Genomic DNA, 20,649 nt, shown 5'->3' on the forward strand with positions numbered 1-20,649 from the left:
ATTTGTGATGCCCTACAAAGACCCTGTGAGCTCTCCAAGTTCTGGATTGTTCCTTGCAGATGTGGAATCATTATGGCAGATGTCATTAATGGCTTCCCTTGCAGCAGGTTCCTCCCCAGTCTCGCTTTCCCCCGAGTGTTCTGGTGAGATGCGGACCAAAACTGATCCCTTTCTCTCTCCTCTGGGGAAGGGTTTGGGGAAAATCAGCTCCTGATAGGTTTGATCTCTCCCACACACATTTTGGATTGTTCATCCCTTTTTCCATTCCTCTCTCTGAGATTTTCTTTCTTTCCGGCACAGGGAGTGACCTATGTCTGGATTCTCTCTGTCTCCCATCAGGTGATGGGATGGTGAGTGAGAATGAGGAGGAGAAACCCCAGCAGGAAGATGCTCAGCAAGTAGAACCACATGGAACGTTATCAGGAAGATCCAAAGGGAATGTTTCCAGGAGTTGTGCACTCCCAGAAAACACAAAAGCCTGTGAGACTCAGCAGAGGCCAGAGGAAAACTTCAGTAGCCACTCAGACCTTATAACAAGCGACAGAATCCACTTGGAAGGGAGACGCCACACATGCCATGAGTGTGGGAAAAGCTTCAATCGAAGCTCAAACCTTCTTGTACATTGTAGAATTCACACAGGAGAGACGCCCTACACATGCTCTGAGTGCGGGAAAAGCTTTAATCACAGCTCTACCCTGAGCGCACACAGCAGAATCCACACGGGTGAGAAACCTTATGAATGCTCTGAGTGCGGGAAAAGCTTTAATCACAGCTCTGCCCTGAGCAGACATCGGAGAATACACACGGGTGAGAAACCTTATGGATGCTCTGAGTGCGGGAAAAGCTTCAGTCGGCATTCAAACCTTATCACACATCGTAGAACCCACACACGAGAGATGCCCTACACATGCACTGAGTGCGGGAAAAGCGTTAATCACAGCTCAAACCTTATCACACATTGTAGAATCCACACAGGAGAAAGGCCCTACACATGCTCTGAGTGCGGGAAAAGCTTTAAGCACAGCTCTGCCCTGAGCAGACATAGGAGAATCCACACGGGTGAGAAACCTTATGGATGCTCTGAGTGCGGGAAAAGCTTCAAAAATTGCTCACACCTTATTAGACATCGCAAAATCCACATTGGAGAACTGTTACAAATGCCTTGATCAGGGCTGGGAAAAGATTTAAAAAAAAAAAAATCACATTTGCTAATTCTCACATAGTGATCTGTGCATCATTTTCACTGTGGTCTCTCAGCTCCACCAGATGAATTGCCTGCTTCTGCCTTTTGCATCTCACCTTCTTCTGGGGTCAGTCCCATGATCTTTTCTATCAGCTCCTTTCCTTCTGAGTCGAAGGAGTGTGTGTCCCTCCAGCCAGGAATGTTCATCAGCTCCAGGTGGGGGAGAGAGGTTTGATCCCAACAAGCTACACTGAGGCAAAAACTACCTGTGCCTGACATCCACTAGGGCTGCACATGGTGTTGGATGCTCAAGTTAGTGATCTTGGTGTAAAAAGACAATTATAGTTGTACAGCAGATGCAGCCCAGGAGCAGTGGTTGGCATTAGCTTTCCCCGTGACCTGACCTAAGCAAACCCTGAGCATCACGGTTATACTGTTCCCCTATTTCAAAGCAATTCTTAGTCATCAAGTTCCCCCTTTGGAAATAAATTGTTTCATTCCCAGTTGCTCTGCTGATGTTTCAGGTTGTGCGCAGAGCAGATATTTTTGCTACCATTTTCCTCACTTCAAATATATTGAACTATAACAAAGAGCAGGAACAGGGCAGGGATAGGGAAAAATGTCATGTCACCCTCTATAAGGGCTGGGAAGAGGATTCTCTAGTAAATGACTTGGAACTAAGCAAAATACCCATGTATTTCACGACCAAAGCAGTTGTGGCCCAGGCCCTGCAGGAGGTCGCTCCTGAAGAGATCTCCTTCCTAATCAGCTGCATGTTGCCTATTACTTGGGAAATGCAATCCCTGTCTAGGTAGGGATGGGAAAATGGAAGTGACATTCCTCTTCAGCTCACCCCTGGGAGATGCTGCAAATGTGTAGAAAATGAAATCCTTGTTGAATGTGCTGTAGCTGCAGAAAGATACCTATTTTTAATAGAGACCCGACATTTGGTGTCTTACAGGGATTCTAAGCCGCACCTGAATTTAGTCCCTAATTTAAATTTGTGGCACCGGATTTAAGACATAAAAGATCATAGTTGGGGGAGTTGTACCTCACTATCGCTACAGATCTGTTGTGCGGTTGCTGAAGAATTCTACACCAGAAAAGTGTCAAATTACTCCAAGTAACGTCAAAGGTTTGACAAGAACTCAAGTAGAAATTGCAGGTACTAGTGGTTGATTTTTCACCCCCGAGATGGAAGCTATGGTGACCTGTGGCTCAGGTAAACTATCTTTAGAACCTGCTCCCTAGTTAAGTGGCATTGGTCACACTCCTGAAGGACGCCATGATTAAATTGGGCACAACTCTTTTACCATTGGATCCAAAGTTTCATGAAGCACAGAGAGAAACAGCTGATTCCTTCAGAGCCATTCCATGCCTATGGGTCCCAATCTGGCTGCCTTGTTGGACAAGGATTACTTCCCTGCTGGCCAAACAATGGTAGCCAATGAGGGAATGTATCAGATTCCAAGTTCAGAGTGCAGGATACATGAATGCGGAGTCCAGAGTCTGTGGTTTGGTGTCTTAGTTTTGCTCTAGCATCTAATGCATTTGTATCGCTTCTCCTCCTGCTGCTACTTTGAAGGATTAGAAAGTGTGAAAATAGAGCACAGGTGGTTTTTCTCATGATGCAGCCTTCCCACGTCGTGTGAGAGCCCTTCCACCCAGACTTCTGGGAGAAGCCCCAGGGAGAAATGAACTCACAGAAATGGAAGGCTCCTAGGTTATTGTAGAATGTGTCTTCACACAAAGCTGTCTGGGTGGAAATGGGAATTAAGAGAAAACTGCCCTATGGGTTTATATGTTGTAATTGTTGAATAAGTTGGTACCAGCGACAATGAAATTAAACATGAAGTTAATTAGTATCCTCGTCTTCCTTTCTGTTAAAAGCTTTGGTGTTTTGCACAGATACATTATTTCCCCAGGAGAGACCCAGGAGTGGGGGCTGCATTCCTGTGCCAAACAGTCACTGGAAGGGGGCAGACAAAGGCCTTTAGGACGAGGCATCCGTCACTGTCAAAAGATCATCTCCCTCCTGCAGGTCACTGGCAGCCTGAATTTGTTCCTTATCCTCCCAGAGTCTGGCCTTGCGTGTTATGATTCCAGCTCCGTGAGCTGTTTGTAGGATGTTCCGGCATGATGGGGAAATGAAGTTTTGAGTCAGTTTTTGCTCCTGCAGGTTCCTTTGCTGTTACAATTATAATGACATGAACAAAAGGGAGGCAAAATAAACATAAACCCCAAGTTGCAATACAGGTGGGGAAAGAGACAATCACGGTTAAGCCAAACACGTCAAAATAAAAATTAATACTAAAAAAGGGAGAGGGGAAGAGATCAGGTATGTGGAGATCCCCTTGATATTTCAACGCACATTGTTAGAATCAAAGTTCAGACTTGACACTGGAAAACCCGCAACTACCTGTCTCTCTGAACACCTGTGATGAGCAAGATGGAGTTGGGACACCTGTTCTGCTTCAATCATTGATTGTCTCTCTGTTCTCTCCTTCTTCTCCCCCCAATTCCTCATCTCCAATGTCTCTGCCTTTCTCCTCTTGCTCCCTCTCCCCTGCCCTTTCCAGGAACTCTCAGTCTACAGCATTTAGGACAAGCCAGAGCTCCCATGTTCTGCACATGAGCCTGTGTCAGAGGACGTGTGACCCCGGTCAGAACCAGTCAACAGATCAATATGACCCTTTATGGGCGACTTCTCTGCCTGCTCTGCAATTTACATCTCCCCTGCCCCCCGCTCCCCCACAACAGGGTGGGGGTACAGCTCTGACTGAGAGGCCTAACAGGAGAAATTTCAGCCCAAAGACAAATTTGTGTGAAATGTTGAGAAATGAAGAGCCCCCCAAATCCCCAGAACTCTAGTGTCACCCCCATGGCACCAGCACAGGGAACCCAGTGAGATGGGGTTACAGAATACGAGGGGGGAGGCAGCAGGGAGAGAGGTGTCAGGGAATCTCTCTTTTTCTTTCTCTCTTCACTTTCTGTTCTTCTCTTTCCTTCCAGGAACTGCAGTCACAGCAGGGAGGGGTTTGTCTCTGTGTCTGTGACGGATTCTGTGACTTCCTGCAACCTCCGTGACTTCTGCAGTGGACACAGTGGCTTACTCCAGGGCCACTCAATCAACTGGCTCCAGGGACCGCCCAAGCAGCGGCCAATGCGGCTGGCCCGGGGACCACTTGACCAGTGGTCCCGAGGGCAGCAGGAGCAGCCACAGCTTGGTGGCCTCTGGCAGCACTTCTGGGGTGGCCAGAGCAGCAGCTGGCCCCCTGGGGCTCCCCCCTGCCCCAGCAGCAGCTGGAGTGGCAGCAACTCTCAGGGCTTCTCCCCTGGTAGCTGGTGCTCATTAGCCATCAAATAAATCAAAACACTTCCCCCTGCAAGTGGATTTAGCCCGGGACCCTCAGAGTCAGCAGCTGTTACGCCCCCACTGAGCTCTCTGGTCAGGTGTCCTAGTGCTGGGAGCCTCCGATGTAGATCCTAAAATAGTGTTTTTGCACCAGGGGGGCTGAAATTTTGGACCAGACATTGTAGCCCCTCTGTTATTTTACTGAATTGCTTCAAAACAGCAAGTGTAGAAAGTCTCCTAAGTGCCAGGCTCTCTGCCATGGAAACAGCTGCCCCTGCTCTGCAGGAGTCACAACGTACACACCTGCTCCACACTGAAGGGGGGTCAGACAGTGACGGTAATGCAAATCTTCAGACTATTAACCCAGGTCCCTTTCTTTAACCCAGGACATGCCAGTCACCTGTTAGCCATGGTGTTATCTTCATCTTCAAATACCTCTCAGGACATTGAACAGAGGGAGTGAAACCCCCTCCCCCGAATGGCTCCCTGTTGAGGCATGTACCGGACCTGCCCCTGGAGACTGTCTGGTTTTATACTCTTAGAGCTTTTTCTCTTCAAACCCCTTATTCCAATCTCTGGGCCAACCTCCGCATCTCAGAGTTTAGAATTTACTCTCATCACCCTCCTATGGCACTTTCCATGTGAATTGGGCAAAGCAAGTGGGGGAAGCTCTGTGGCTAATGAAAACCAACGCTCTGGGTGAGGCCTGAACTCACACCCACAGCTGTATTTCCCCCTGCATGAGCCACTATAGGTGCTTCTTAGACAAACTTGGGCTGTAGGTGGTTACGTGTGTCTGTGCTTCACCACTTTGGCTGCTCTGTGAAAAGCTGATGGTTCAAACAGAAGCTGGTGGGTTTTTGTTTTGTTTTAAGCAATTAGAGTCTAGTACATTTTAACAGGCAGAAAATGTCCTATTCTGGTCTAGCCCCATTTGACTCCTTCTGTCCATCTTCTTCCTTCCCCCTCAGTGTCTTTCCTTCCCCACTGGGGACATGCAGAGATGAACCCCAGTCAGTCCGTGTCACAGAGAGTCTGTATCTCCTAAGGAATGTGAGTGAAGGATTCCAGCTGAATTAACTCCACTCACCTGGGTTAGAAACATTTGTTTCTTTTGAGTAGATAGTGGGAAATGGGACATTAATTCAGACCCAGGAGGCAAGGCAGAGGCTTCATGACCTTGATCTCCAGGAAGGGAGAGAGGATCCCCAGGAAGGAACAGAGCTTCCTTTAGACTCAAGCTGGGGCCTCCTGGAAGTTGGAAAAGACCCTTGGTCACTGAGATTCTCATGGGATCGTGCTGCTCCAGAGGCTCGAGAGTCCTGGGTGCGGGGAGGGTGTCACTGCACAGTCTGAAATGGAAGGGAGGACCCTGGAAGGGAAGGGAAGGGGGGGGAACAGAAAATGGAGAGGAATGAAACAGAATAAACACCTCTTCTCTCTCGCATCCCCAACCCAGCAAGAACTGTTATCAGTGGGGAAACTCCCCACCATGAATGGCAGAGACCACAGAGACATTTGCCTCACACTGAGCAGTAGGGTGACCAGACACCAAGTGTGAAGAATCAGAGACTTTCACCAGATGCATTGGTGGTATAGTGGTGAGCATAGCTGTCTTCCAAGCAGTTGACCAAGGTTCACTTCCTAGCCAATGCAGGGATGTGCCCTTTTCTTGGCCAGGAATTTGTTTAGTTTCAGTCCCGTTGTATCAGTTTATCAATGGAATGAGAGAATCAACCAGATCATTAAACACACAGGGGACAAAGAAAGGGGCAAGACCGTAAAATGAGCAGTTGGAGTCATCCAGGTATTATGATGTTTGGTTTATATTTTAAAAAAAATCCTTTACTTCCCTCTCCCTTTTAGACTCAGAACCTTTAAGGTCAGAAGGGACCAGTGTGATCATCTTGTCTGACCTGCTGCACCTTGCAGGCCAAAAGACCCCACCCACCCACTCCTGGAATAGACCCGGGAGGGGAGGCAGCTCCATGCTCTGCCCCTACCCCAGGCAGCACATGGAGGCCCTCTGCTCCCCTCCCGCAATGGGTGTGCAGAGATGTGCCAGCAGCACTAAGGTAGCTCCCTGCCCACTCTACCTCCGTCCCTCTGTGCTGCTCCCAGAAGTGGCCGGCATGTACCAGCATCCCCTGGGGTGGGGGGAATGTCTCCATGTGCTGCTCCTGCCCCAAGTACCAACTCCGCAGCTCCCATTGGCCAGGAACTGCAGCTGATGGGAGCTCAGGGGTCAGCACCTGCAGGCAGCTGCACACGGAGACCCCCTGACCCGCCCACCTAAGAGCTGCTGCCGAAGGGTTGTGTGTACCGGTCACTTTGGGAGCTGCAGTGCCCGGGGTAAGCACCACCCCTCCTGCACCCCAACCCCCTCCCCCAGCGCAGAGCCCGCACCCCACACCCAAATCTCCTCCCAGAGCTTTGCTTGTCCTTTCACCAGAACCATCCTTCCTCTCCTGGGCTGCAAGTAGCCACCCCTGGGAAGCCAAGAGGCAGGCACAGGGTTCTGCCTCCCAGCAGCCAACTGCACCTCCCCAGGCTTTGCAGAACGAATGGTGATGCTCTACTAACCCCACTTAGCCGCACTGAGGTGCTTAGCTTCTGCCCTGCCTTCCTCAGCTCGACTTTCCTCTTTTGCCCCATTCCTGCCTCACTTCCTCCTTTGGCAAGTCACGCAGAGGAGGCCAGCAGGAAGAGCTGGCCTCCACCGGCCAACCTCCCAGGGCAGAGGAGACCAAGCCACAAGGCTCCAAAAGGTGACTGGCCCAGATCCTCTAGCTTTCCCCTGCTGAGGCCAAGGCTCTTTCTCAGCTCATTTCACCACCCTCTGTCCTGCAGGGGTTGGGGTTATCGCAGGTGTTACCCGAAATAGGGCCAGCTAGTCAGCGTAGGGAGGACTAATGACCCACCAGAGTTTGGCAGAAAGCAGCATATTTGTTATACTGACAGCTAAGCTCAAAAGGAGGCGGGGGTCACACTCACACTCATGCTCCCAGGACTGGCTCAGCACTGGAGATGTCAGGATTCTGCCAGGTAAGTGTCCCCCAGCACCGTGATGGACGGTGCGATGAAGGTAAGTCTTCCTGAGGCGCGATGGAATGTAACGCAGCGAACCACTGGCCAGGCGGTCGGGGCGAAGGGCATTCACTGGAGGTACAAGCTTGTGAGAGCACAGCTGAGCACAGGCCCCTTCCCCTTTTAAGGTCCTGAACCTCATGGCCTGTGACTAGAGATGACTTGGCTGCATCCGGTGGGTCACACTCCACCTCAGCCAGTGTCCATGCTCTGGGTGTGCGAGTGCTGCCTAATGAGAGTCCCAGACACCTTGTCTACCTGGAAGCTCTTCTGATCTTCAACCAGCCCATTCATCCCACAAGCATTGCAGGAGAGAGCGGGGGGGGGGAAGCCACTTCACAGGCATTCAGAGAGGGAGAGGAGACAAAAGCGAGGGGGAGGGGAAGTATAACAGACCTTTTGAGCATAGAAATCACTGGTGCTCCTACAACAGCAGGGACAGGATAGTAGGAGCTGGGAAAAGGAAGCCATCATGTTTCTTCCTGGCTTTGAACCAGGGACCTTTTGCATGTTAAGCAAACGTGATAACCACTACACTACAGAAACTCCATCAGAGAGCTCTGCCCCTCCCTTCATAAGAACAGAAGAATGGCCAGACTGGGTCAGCCCAAAGATCCATCCAACCCCATATCCTATCTGCCAACAGTGGCCAATGCCAGGTGCCCCAGAGGGAGTGAACCTAACCGGTAATGATCAAGTGATCTCTCTCCTGCCATCCATCTCCACTCTCTGACAAACAGAGGCTAGGGACACCGTTCCTTACCCATCCTGGCTAATATCCATTAATGGACTTAACCTCCATTAATTTATCTGCAAAAAGAACAAGGAGAACATGTGGCACCTTAGAGACTAACAAATGTATTTGAGCATAAGCTTTTGTGGGCTAAAACCCACTTCATCGGATGCATGCAGTTAAAAATACAGTAGGAAGATATATATACACACAGAGAACGTGAAAAAAATGGGTGTTGCCATACACACTATAACGAGAGTGATCAGTTAGCGTGAGCTGTTATCAGCAGGAGAAAAAACCTGATGTTGGGAGGGGAAAAGGAGAAAGGACAAAAGAAGCAAGAGACAAAGAGAAAGGAGGGAGGGAAGGATGGAGGAAACAAAAAGGACAAACCCTAATGTCCCCAGTGATTCTAAGGGACAAAATCCCAGGTGCGCAATAAAATTCTGCCTCCTTAAGCTCGTGTTTTCCATGCCTAGAATTCAACTGTCACCAGATGGATCAGACTGAACAGGTTTCAAACCTCCAGGAGGCTCTTACCTTCTAAACAGGGACGGCTGTTTTCTAGTAAAATCACTAGAAGGGAAGGAGAAAACTCGAAAGAGGTTCCTCCTGGCGCTCACGTCCGTGAACCCGAATACTCTCTCAGTCCTCAAAGAGAGACCTGGAGAAGGAGACTTGCTGCAGCAAAGCCACAGGGGTCTCTGAGGTTTCCCTGGCCCCTCGCCCCTGTCCTGCCTGGCTGATGTCAGCATCTCTCTGTGAGGTCACCACCTCCCCACCACCTTGGACCAATAGGCTGAGGTCCTGCAAAAGGCCTTTGTGATGTCACTGCCACACCCCTCCCTTGCTGGGCTAATGTCCTGCCCCTGGCCAGGCACTTTGGAGGTTTGAGCTGCTCCCTGTGGATCACCCCACTCAAGGAGCGTTCGTTCTAGGCAGCAAGCCGGCTAGACAGGGAAACATCAGATGCTGCTCCCAATGCTACACTCAGTTTTACAGAAATGAATCGACTTTATGGCCAGAAGAGACCATTAGGGCATCTAATGTGACCCCCTGCATATCACAGGCCTCCTGTAGGACACAATAGCTACTTTTGAGGCAAACACATTCCAGAAAGGCATCTTGTCTTCATTAAATGACATCAGGAAATGGAGAATCCACCACTTTCCTTGGTAGCTTGTTCCTGTGGTGAATCATCCTCGCTGTTGAACATTTGTGCCTTATTTGTAATATGAATTTGTCTCTTTTCACCTTCCAGCCATTGGGTCTTGTTAGGCCTTTCTCTGCTCGATTAAAGAGCCCTTTAATACCCAATCTTTTCTCTCCATTAAGACACTTCAACACTTCAATGAAGTCACCTTTCAATCTTCTTTTGATCAGCTAAGCAGGTTGAGCTCTTTCAATAGCTCACTAGAAGGCATTTTTCTCCAGCCCTCAGAACATCTGGTGGCTCTTTGCTGCCCCAGCAGAGCAGTTTGCAGGGACCACTGGAGCGGTTCATGGAATGGCTGGTGGAGCGGAGCGGCTCAGACTCCCTGCTTGCGAGTGGGGAAGTTTTGCCTCCTAGAGGTGCCCTGGGTGGGTGGTATGTAATTGTCCCAGGTCACTGGATGGGAGCTCGAGCCAGTTTTGCATTGTGTTATTGAAACAGAACCCCTAGATACTGAACCGGCCCTTGTTTCTGCCAACTCAGAGGGGCAGAAGGGTTACAGGAATTTATCACACAACCCTCCCTGCTCCCCAGAGCCCCACGGGGAGAAGCTAGAGCAGGGGGAGTCATTCCTCCCCTGCGCTCCCAGAAGAGCTGCTAGGGCTCCTTCCTGCCAGCTACTCACCCCTGGATCCATCCTCAGCTCCTGGGATCGTCCTGCTCCAAAGGCTCCAGAGGCCTGGGGTGGGGAGGGTGTCACTGCACCGTCTGACACACAAGGGAGGTTTCTGGAATTGAAGGAAGGAGCAGAAAACGGAGAGGAAAGAAACAGAGAGAAAACACCTCGTCTCTCCCCTCCCCCTCCCAGCAAGAAATGTTCCCAAGGACCCGCGTGAGGGGAAATGGTGCCCTGGGCAAACCTTGTACTTTGGACCTTCCCCATCGCCCCTGGATGATCCCCCTGCCCCTTTACCCCCAGCTCCTGCACTCCCAACCCTTGTGCCTCCCCCACCCCTAACTCTGCCCCCTCCTGTGCCCTAACCCCTACGCTGTGTCCCCTCTGCCCTTAACTCCTGCACTCCCCTCCTGTGCCCCCAGCCACTGCCTCTCTCCTGCACCCCCTTCACCCCTAACCCCTGCACCCCCTCCTGTGCCACCAGCCACTGCCCCTCTCCTGCACCCCCTTCACCCCTAACCCCTGCGCCCCCTCCTGTGCCCCCAGCCACTGCCCCTCTCCTGCACCCCTTCACCCCAACCCCTGCACCCCCTCCTGTGCCGACAGCCACTGCCCCCTCCTGCACCCCCTTCACCCCCAACCCCTGCGCCCCCTCCTGTGCCACCAGCCACTGCCCCTCTCCTGCCCCCCTTCACCCCTAACCCCTGCACCCCCTCCTGTGCCGACAGCCACTGCCCCTCTCCTGCACCCCTTCACCCCTAACCCCTGCGCCCCCTCCTGTGCCACCAGCCACTGCCCCTCTCCTGCCCCCCTTCACCCCTAACCCCTGCACTCCCTCCTGTGCCACCAGCCACTGCCCCTCTCCTGCAACCCCTTAACCCCAAAACCCTGCGCCCCCTCCTGTGCCATCAGCCACTGCCCCTCTCCTGCGCCCCTTCACCCCAACCCCTGCGCCCCTCCTGTGCCACCAGCCACTGCCCCTCTCCTGCACCCCCTTCACCCCTAACCCCTGCGCCCCCTCCTGTGCCATCAGCCACTGCCCCTCTCCTGCACCCCCTTCACCCCTAACCCCTGCGCCCCCTCCTGTGCCACCAGCCACTGCCCCTCTCCTGCACCCCCTTCACCCCAACCCCTGCGCCCCTCCTGTGCCCCCAGCCACTGCCCCCTCCTGCACCCCTTCACCCCTAACCCCTGCACCACCTCCTGTGCCACCAGCCACTGCCCCCTCCTGCACCCCCTTCATCCTAACCCCTGCACCCCCTCCTGTGCCACCAGCCACTGCCCCTCTCCTGCACCCCCTTCACCCCTAACCCCTGCACCCCCTCCTGTGCCACCAGCCACTACCCCTCTCCTGCCCCCCTTCACCCCTAACCCCTGCACCCCCTCCTGTGCCACCAGCCACTGCCCCCTCCTGCACCCCCTTCACCCCTAACCCCTGCACCCCCTCCTGTGCCACCAGCCACTGCCCCTCTCCTTCACCCCCTTCACCCCTAACCCCTGCACCCCCTCCTGTGCCACCAGCCACTGCCCCTCTCCTGCCCCCCTTCACCCCTAACCCCTGCGTCCCCTCCTGTGCCACCAGCCACTGCCCCTCTCCTGCACCCCTTCACCCCTAAGCCCTGCGCCCCCTCCTGTGCCACCAGCCACTGCCCCTCTCCTGCACCACCTTCACCCCTAACCCCTGCACCCCCTCCTGTGCCACCAGCCACTGCCCCTCTCCTGCCCCTTCACCCCTACCCCCTGCGCCCCCTCCTGTGCCACCAGCCACTGCCCCTCTCCTGGACCCCCTTCACCCCTAACCCCTGCGCCCCCTCCTGTGCCTCCAGCCACTGCCCCTCTCCTGCACCCCCTTCACCCCTAACCCCTGCGCCCCCTCCTGTGCCACCAGCCACTGCCTCTCTCCTGCAACCCCTTCACCCCCTCCTGTGCCCCCAGCCACTGCCCCTCTCCTGCACCCCCTTCACCCCAACCCCTGTGCCCCCTCCTGTGCCACCAGCCACTGCCCCTTTCCTGCACCCCCTTCACCCCTAACCCCTGCGCCTCCTCCTGTGCCCCCAGCCACTGCCCCTTTCCTGCACCCCCTTCATCCCTAACCCCTGCACCCCCTCCTGTGCCACCAGCCACTGCCCCTCTCCTGCACCCCCTTCACCCCTAACCCCTGCACTCCCTCCTGTGCCACCAGCCACTGCCCCTCTCCTCCACCCCCTTCACCCCTAACCCCTGCACCCCCTCCTGTGCCACCAGCCACTGCCCCTCTCCTGCCCCCCTTCACCCCTAACCCCTGCACCCCCTCCTGGGCCACCAGCCATTGCCTCTCTTCTGCACCCCCTTCACCCCTAACCCCTGCACCCCCTCCTGTGCCCCCAGCCACTGCCCCCTCCTGCACCCCCTTCACCCCTAACCCCTGCGCCTCCTCCTGTGCCCCCAGCCACTGCCCCTCTCCTGCACCCCTTCACCCCAACTCCTGCACTCCCTCCTGTGCCACCAGCCACTGCCCCTCTCCTGCACCCCCTTCACCCCTAACCCCTGCACCCCCTCCTGTGCCCCCAGCCACTGCCCCTCTCCTGCACCCCTTGACCCCAACTCCTGCACTCCCTCCTGTGCCACCAGCCACTGCCCCTCTCGTGCACCCCCTTCACCCCTAACCCCTGCGCCCCCTCCTGTGCCACCAGCCACTGCCCCTCTCCTGCACCCCCTTCACCCCAATCCCTGTGCCCCTTCCTGTGCCCCCAGCCACTGCCCCTCTCCTGCACCCCTTCACCCTAACCCCTGTACCTCCTCCTGTGCCACCAGCCACTGCCCCTCTCCTGCACCCCCTTCACCCCTAACCCCTGCGCCCCCTCCTGTGCCACCAGCCACTGCCCCTCTCCTGCACCCCCTTCACCCCAACCCCTGTGCCCCCCTCCTGTGCCCCCAGCCACTGCCCCTCTCCTGCACCCCCTTCACCCCAACCCCTGCACCCCCTCCTGTGCCCCCAGCCACTGCCCCTCTCCTGCGCCCCCTTCACCCCTAGCCCCCGTGCCCCCTCCTGCACCACATGGGGACACTGACCCGTGTACATGGAGCAGCTGGCATTGCTGCCCCCTGCTCCTCCCTGAAACACTGCTTCTCCGGGCACCTCTAGGGGCTGGGGGGCGAGAAGGGACATCATCCGAGCTCCCTGCATCCAGGTCACGTTCCTCAGCCGGGCTGCATCAGGGGAGGGCAGAGAGCAGCAGCTTCTGATGCTCCCCTCACAGCCCAGCCCAGGTGGGGAAAGTGACCAGGACGCAGGGAGCACATAGTGTTGCTCCTCGCTCCCCCCAGCCTCTGTGGGGCCACGGAGGAGCATTGGGGCAGGGGAGAGCAGTGAGCACCTTTGCACGGCCACACGGTGCCCTTTGACCCCCCTGGAGCCCTGGGCGGCTGCCGGGGGCCCCACCCCTAAGGCCGACCAGGCTCCCCAGCACGAACAGCAGAGACACAGGGAGACTGGCCACACACTCTGTCCAACCATTGCCATTGCAGGAGAGAAGGTGTCAATGGAATCGAATGCCCTGGCTCAGACCAGAGACACAGGGAGGTTTTGCTGTTCATGGATCCATGCAAAGGAAATTGTGTCTCTGTGTGAAAATAGGGAGGGAAATGAAACACCCACCTGGTGGTGCCCAAGGCAGAAGGGACCCGTATCGGATTAGAACAGGACACGTTCTCAAGCAGCATGTTTCTTACTCTGCCCATCTGTCAGGTTTGATGATTATCGATGGAAATATTTTGCCATTGGGTCGTGTGTTTACACAGACATTGACATTTACCAACAAACACGTAATTCTCCCCGTCCTGCCTAGCCTGCCGGGGGTGGGGGTGTAGAAGGACAGAGTCACTCTGCCCAGAGCCCATGCCAGGCCTGGGCTCTCCATGCGGCCCACTTCCCACAACGCTGGGATCCTTCCCTGACCTCCCCCAGACCTCTGCCCCCCACCCCCACTGCTGGGCTCCCCTCCCCACACTGTCCAACTCCCCTGCTTCCAGGATCCCTCCCCACTGCCCTCCTCCCCTCTGAGCAAAAACTTGACATTATTCCAGGGCTGCCCACAGGATTCAGGGGGCCTGGGGCAAAGCAATTTCGGGGGCCCCTTCCAGACAAAAAAGCTGCAATGCTGTAGAATACTGGATTCCCGTGGGCAGCGGCGTAGCCAGGGTCTCACATGAGGGGAAGCGAACACATAAAAAAAGGCACCACCCAACATATCAAATTACTAATTACATCCGCTCCCTCCCACTTCCTGCCCCCTTCAGAACCCCCAACACCCCCCCACTCCTTGTCCCCTGACTGCCCCCTCCTGGGACCCCGGCCCCTAACTGCCCCCCTAGAACCCTACCTATCCTCTGCAATCTGAGGTTTCCCTGTCTAGCCGGCTTGCTGCCTAGAACGAACGCTCCTTGAGTGGGGTGACCACAGGGAGTAGCTCAAACCTGCAAAGTGCCTGGCCAGGGGCAGGACATTGGCACAGCAAGGGAGGGGTGCGGCAGTGACATCACAAAGGCCTTTTGCAGGACCTCAGACTATTGGTCCAAGGTGGTGGGGAGGTGGTGACCTCACAGAGAGATGCTGACATCAGCCAGGCAGGACAGGGGCGAGGGGCCAGGGAAACCTCAGAGACCCCTGTGGCTTTGCTCCAGCAAGTCTCCTTCTCCAGGTCTCTCTCTGAGGACTGGGAGAGTGTTCGGGTTCACGGACGTGAGCACCAGGAGGAACCTCTTTCGAGTTTTCTCCTTCCCTTTCAGTGATTTTACTAGAAAACAGCCGTCCCTGTTTAGAAGGTAAGAGCCTCCTGGAGGTCTGAAACCTGTTCAGTCTGATCCATCTGGTGACAGGTCACTTCCCTTCTCTATACCTCAGGCTCCTCCCCATCTGCCCAATGGGAACAGGGACAGTTCTCGAACTCTGAGCAGTCGTGACCCTGAGTGAGATAAGGGGCGATAAAGCCCTCTGTGAAGGAGAAAGGGGAGTTTCACGGTGTTTAGCACCAAGGAATCCTAAAGTTTGCTAAAATGTCTAGTCTGTGGAAACAGTCAGGGCCAAACTTTTTAACCATTGCCTTTTCTAAATCCCGTTCAGGGATTTGAGTTTCTGTCTTTTAGGTACCTGGGATTCTTTGCCAGCAGGAGAGAAGAGGTTCCTGGCTCCATTTTTGTGGCCTTAACAAACCAGGTGTTGTGCCCCAGTTCTCGTCTGAGAGCCCTGAAAAAGAACATCTTCCCATCCATGAACAAGACAGGACCTATCTTTCAAAGGGGAACAAAGAGACCCCTGGGACTTACAGACTAGCCAGCCTCACTTCCATAGCTGGAGAGATACTGGAATACATTCTTAAACAATCAGTTTGTCAGCAGCACCTACAGGATAATTTGGTTCTTAGGACGAGTGAGCATGGATTTGTCAAGAACAAATCATTCCAAACCCATCCTCTTTCCTTCTTTGGCAGGGTTCCGGGCCTAGTGGAGGTGGGTAAACAGTAGATGGGATCTATCTTGGGGTTACTAAGGCTTTTGACACAGTCCCGCAGGACATTCTCACAAGCAAACGAGGGAAATGCGGTCTAGATGCAATCAGTGTCATGTGGGTGCAGAGCTCATTGAAAGCCCAGCCTCCAAGGGCCCTTCTCCATGTCTGGCTGTCCAACGGAGAGGGTGCACCTAGTGGGTCCAGCAGGGATCAGTCCGGGGTCCGGTACTATTCAATAGTTTCATGAATGATTTGGAAAATGGAGTGGAGAGCATGCTTCCAAAACGTGCAACTGACACCAAGCACTTTGGAGCACAGGACTGGAATTCAAAACGCCGGTAACAAATTGGAGACTTGGTCTTCTTGAGCCAAACCCCATGGCTGGGCCCCTCTCTCTAGACTGGGCTGAAGTGAAACCCCAGAGCCAAACACTCCTCCTGGGCAGTGCGCTCTGACCTTGAATGGTCAGATGCTGCTTAGCGCTGTCAGAGCAGCTTTGGCTGGGGGATTCTCCCAGCACTTTCCAATAGCGGGAAGGTATTAAATCCCCATTTGCCTGCTGGGGACGGAGCCCTAGAGGGGGGAGCAACTTGCCCAAAGTCCCACCGGAAAAGGAAAACAACCAGCAGTGGAACCAATAGGGGTGTCAGGATCTTGGAGGCGCTGTCACCCACACTAGGGCGGTGTTATGCATCCCCTGCGGCTGGCTGAGTTTCTCCGTCCCTTGGCAATAAGACAGCCTAGAACCCCAACCAGGGTTATTCTATCTGCTACCCAAGCTCCATAAACCTGGAAATCCTGGATGCTCCATCATCTCAGGCATTGGCACCCAGCAGGATTGTCTGGCTATGTAGACGCTCCATCATCATTCCACACAAAGATGGACTACAAGCCGTCAGGAACAGTATCCCCGATAATGTCACAGCTGAACTTTGTGACTTTGTCCTCACCCATAACTATTTCACATTTGGGGACAATGTGTACCTTCAAGTCAGCGGCACTGCTATGGGTACTCACATGGCCCCACAGTATGCCAACATTTTTATGGCTGACTTAGAACAACGCTTCCTCAGCTCTCGTCCCCTAATGCCCCTACTCTACTTGTGCTACATTGATGACATCTTCATCATCTGGTCCCATGGAAAAGAAAACCCTTGAGGAATTCCACCATGATTTCAACAATTTCCATCCCACCTACAACCTCTGCCTGGACCAGTCCACACAAGAGATCCACTTCCTGGACACTACTGTGCTAATCGATGGTCACATAAACACCACCCTATACCGGAAACATACTGAACGCTATACTTACCTACATCTCCAGCTTTCACCCAGACCACATCACACAATCCATTGTCTACAGCCAAGCTCTAAAGTACAACCGCATTTGCTCCAACCCCTCAGACAGAGACAAACACCTACAAGATCTCTATCAAGCGTTCTTACAACTACAGTACCCACCTGCTGAAGTGAAGAAGCAGATTGACAGAGCCAGAAGAGTACCCAGAAGTCACCTACTACAGGACAGGCCCAACAAAGAAAGGAACAGAACCCCACTAGCCGTCACCTTCAGCCCCCAACTAAAACCTCTCCAGTGCATCATCATGGATCTACAACCCATCCTGAAGGACAATCCCTCACGCTCACAGATCTTGGGAGACAGGTCAGTCCTTGCTTACTGACAGCCACCCAACCTGAAGCAAATACTTACCAGCAACCACACAACAAAAACACTAACCCAGGAACCTATCCTTGCAACAAAGCCCATTGCCCACTCTGTCCACATATCTATTCAGGGGACACCATCATAGGACCTAATCACCATCAGCCATGCCATCAGGGGCTCATTCACCTGCACATCTACCAATGTGATATGTGCCATCATGTGCCAGCAATACCTCTCTGCCATGTACATTGGCCAAACCAGAGAGTCTCTACATAAAAGAATAAATGGACACAAATCAGACATCAAGAATTATAACATTCAAACACAGCCAGAGAACACTTCAATCTCCCTGGTCACTCGATTCCAGACCTAAAAGTCGCAATATTACAACAAAAAACCTTCAGCAACAGACTCCCACGAGAGATGCTGAATTGGAATTAATTTGCAAACTGGACACCATTAAATTAGGCTTGAATAAAGACTGGGAGTGGGTGGGTCATTACACAAAGTAAAACTATTTCCCCATGTTTATTTGTCCCCCTACTGTTACTCACCCTTCTTGTCAACTGTTGGAAATGGGCCATCCCGATTATCACTACAAGTTTTTTTCTCCTGCTGATAATAGCTCACCTTAACTGCTCACTCTCATTATAGTGTGGATGGCAACACCCATTTTTTCATGTTCTCTGTGTATATATATATCTTCCTGCTGTATTTTCCACTGTATGCATCTGATTAAGTGGATTTTAGCCCATGAAAGCTTATGGTCAAATAAGTTTGTTAGTCTCTAAGGTGCCACAAGTACTCCTCATTATTTTTGCAGATAAATTAATGGAGGTTAAGTCCATTAATGGCTATTAGGCAGCCTGGGTAAGGAATGGTATCCCAAGCCTCTGTTTGTCAGAGGGTGGAGATGGATGGCAGGAGAGAGATCACTTGATCATTACCTGTTAGGTTCAGTCCCTCTGGGGCACCTGGCATTGGCCACTGTTGGCAGATGGGATATGAGGTTGGATGGACCTTTGGTCTGACCCAGTCTGGCCACTCTTCTGTTCTTATGAAGGGAGGGGCAGAGTCCTCCAACAGAGTTTCTGTAGTGTAGTGGTTATCACGTTTGCCTAACACGCAAAAGGTCCCTGGTTCAAAATCAGGCAGAAACATGATGGCTTAATTTTTCCCAGCTCCTAGTGGCCTGTCCCTGCTGTTGTAGGAGCAGCAGTGATTTCTATGCTCAATAGGTCTGTTATACTTCCCCCATTCCCATTTTTGTCTCCTCTCCCTCTCTGAATGCCTGTGAAGTGGCTTTCCCCCTCCCTCTCCCGCTCCCTCCTGGAATGCTTGTGGGATGAAGGGGCTGGTTGAACAGCTGGAAGATCAGAAGAACTCCTAGATAGACAAGGTGTCTGGGACTCTAATTAGGCAGCGATCACACACCCAGAGCATGGACACTGGCTGAGGTGGAGTGTGACCCACCAGATGCAGCCAAGTCATCTCTAGTTGCAGGCCATGAGGAGCAGGTCCTTAAAAGGGGAAGGGGCCCTGTGTTCAGGAGTCACTCACAAGCTTGTACCTCCAGTGAATGCCCTTCGCCCGGACCGCCTGGCCAGTGGTTCGCTGTGTTGCAGTTCATTGTGCCTCAGGAAGACTTACCTTCATCGCACTGTCCATCACGGCGCTGTGGGACACTTACCTGGCAGAATCCTGTGCCTGCCTCTTGGCTTCCCAGGGGTGGCTACTTGCAGCCCAGGAGAAGAAGGATGGTTCTGGTGAAAGTAAGACAAGCAAAGCACTGGGAGGAAATTTGGGTGTGGGCTCTGTGCTGGGGGTGGGGGTGGGGTGCAGGAGGGGTGGTGCAGCTCCCAAAGTGACCAGTACACACAACCCTCTGGCAGCAGCTCCTAGGTGGGTGGGGCCAGGGGATCTCCATGTGCTGCTCTCTGCAGGCGCTGCCCCCAGAGCTCCCATTGGCTACAGTTCCTGGCCAATGGGAGCTGCAGAGTTGGTGCTCAGGGCAGGGGCAGCACGTGGAGACACTCCCCCCGCCCCAGGGGATGCTGGGACATGCCAGCCACTTCTGGGAGCGGCACGGAGGGACAGAGGCAGAGTGGGCATGGAGCCACCTTAGTGCTGCTGGCACATTTCTGCACACGCATTGGGGAGGGGAGCAGAGGGCCTCCTTGTGCTGCCTGGGGTAGGGGCAGAGCACGGAGCTGCCTCCCCTCCCGGGTCTATTACAGGAGTGGGTGGGTGGGGTCTTTTGGCCTGCAAGGTGCAGCAGGTCGGACTAGATGATCGCACTGGTCCCTTCTGACCTTAAAGGCTCTGAGTCTAAAAGGGAGAGGGAAGTAAAGGAATTTAAAAATAAATAAATAAACCAAGCGTTGTAATACCAGGATGACTCCAACTGCTCGTTATATAGTCCCACCCCTTTCTTCCTCCACAGGGTGTTTAATGACCTGTTGGTATTTGGGACACTGATTCTCTCATTCCATTGATAAACTGAAACAATGTGACTGAAATTAAACCAATTCCCAGTGGAGAAATCATCGTATCATTGCATTGGCTGGGAATTGAACCCAGGTCAACTGCTTGGAAGGCAGCTATGCTCACCACTATACCACCAATGCATCTGGTGAAAGTCTCTGATTTTTCACACTTAGTGTCTGGTCACCTTACTTCTCAGCATGAGGCAAATGTCTCTGTGGTCTCTGCCATTCATCATGGGGAGTTTCCCCACTGATAACAGTTCTTGCTGGGTTGGGGATGGGAGACAGAAGAGGCGTTTATTCTGTTTCATTCCTCTCCATTTTCTGTTCCTTCCCCTCCCTTCCAGGGTCCTCCCTTCCATTTCAGACTGTGCAGTGACACCCTCCCCGCACCCAAGACTCTCGAGCCTCTGGAGCAGCACGATGCCATGAGATCCTCAGTGACCAAGGGTCTTTTCCAATTTCCAGGAGACCCAGCTTGAATCTAAAGGAAGCTCTGTTCCTTCCTGGGGATCCTCTCTCCCTTCATGGAGATCAAGATCATGAAGCCTCTGCCTTGCCTCCTGGGTCTGAATTAATGTCCCATTTCCCACTATGTGCTCGAAAGAAACAAATGTTTCTAACCCAGGTGAACGGCGTTAATTCAGCTGGAATCCTTCACCCACATTCCTTAGGAGATTGACTCTCTGTGACACAGACTGACTGGGGTTCATCTCTGCATGTCCCCAATGGGGAAGGAAAGACACTGAGGGCGAAGGAAGAAGATGGACAGAAGGAGTCAAATGGGGCTAGACCAGAATAGGACATTTTCTGCCTGTTAAA

At 53.4% G+C, this 20,649-nt stretch overlaps 1 protein-coding gene and 2 non-coding genes across 3 annotated transcripts in view; 1 reads left to right on the plus strand and 2 right to left on the minus strand.

Annotated features, from left to right (window-relative positions):
- LOC123356618 (vesicle-associated membrane protein 2) overlaps window positions 1-19,009 on the minus strand; it is a 46,045-nt gene extending 27,036 nt beyond the window's left edge. The window contains exon 1 of the mRNA XM_044999978.1: window positions 18,992-19,009. Coding sequence (XP_044855913.1) covers window positions 18,992-19,009 — 18 coding nt within the window. The remainder of the gene's footprint in view (window positions 1-18,991) is intronic.
- Window positions 18,429-18,501, plus strand: TRNAV-AAC. Its single transcript has one exon. It is a non-coding gene; the product is annotated as a tRNA-Val (tRNA).
- An 887-nt stretch (window positions 19,010-19,896) lies between the features above and the next one.
- On the minus strand, window positions 19,897-19,968 carry TRNAG-UCC. Its single transcript has one exon. It is a non-coding gene; the product is annotated as a tRNA-Gly (tRNA).
- Between the last annotated feature and the right edge of the window lie 681 nt (window positions 19,969-20,649).

Source organism: Mauremys mutica, chromosome 26 (genome assembly GCF_020497125.1).
Source record: "Mauremys mutica isolate MM-2020 ecotype Southern chromosome 26, ASM2049712v1, whole genome shotgun sequence".
Lineage (NCBI taxonomy): Eukaryota > Metazoa > Chordata > Testudines > Geoemydidae > Mauremys > Mauremys mutica.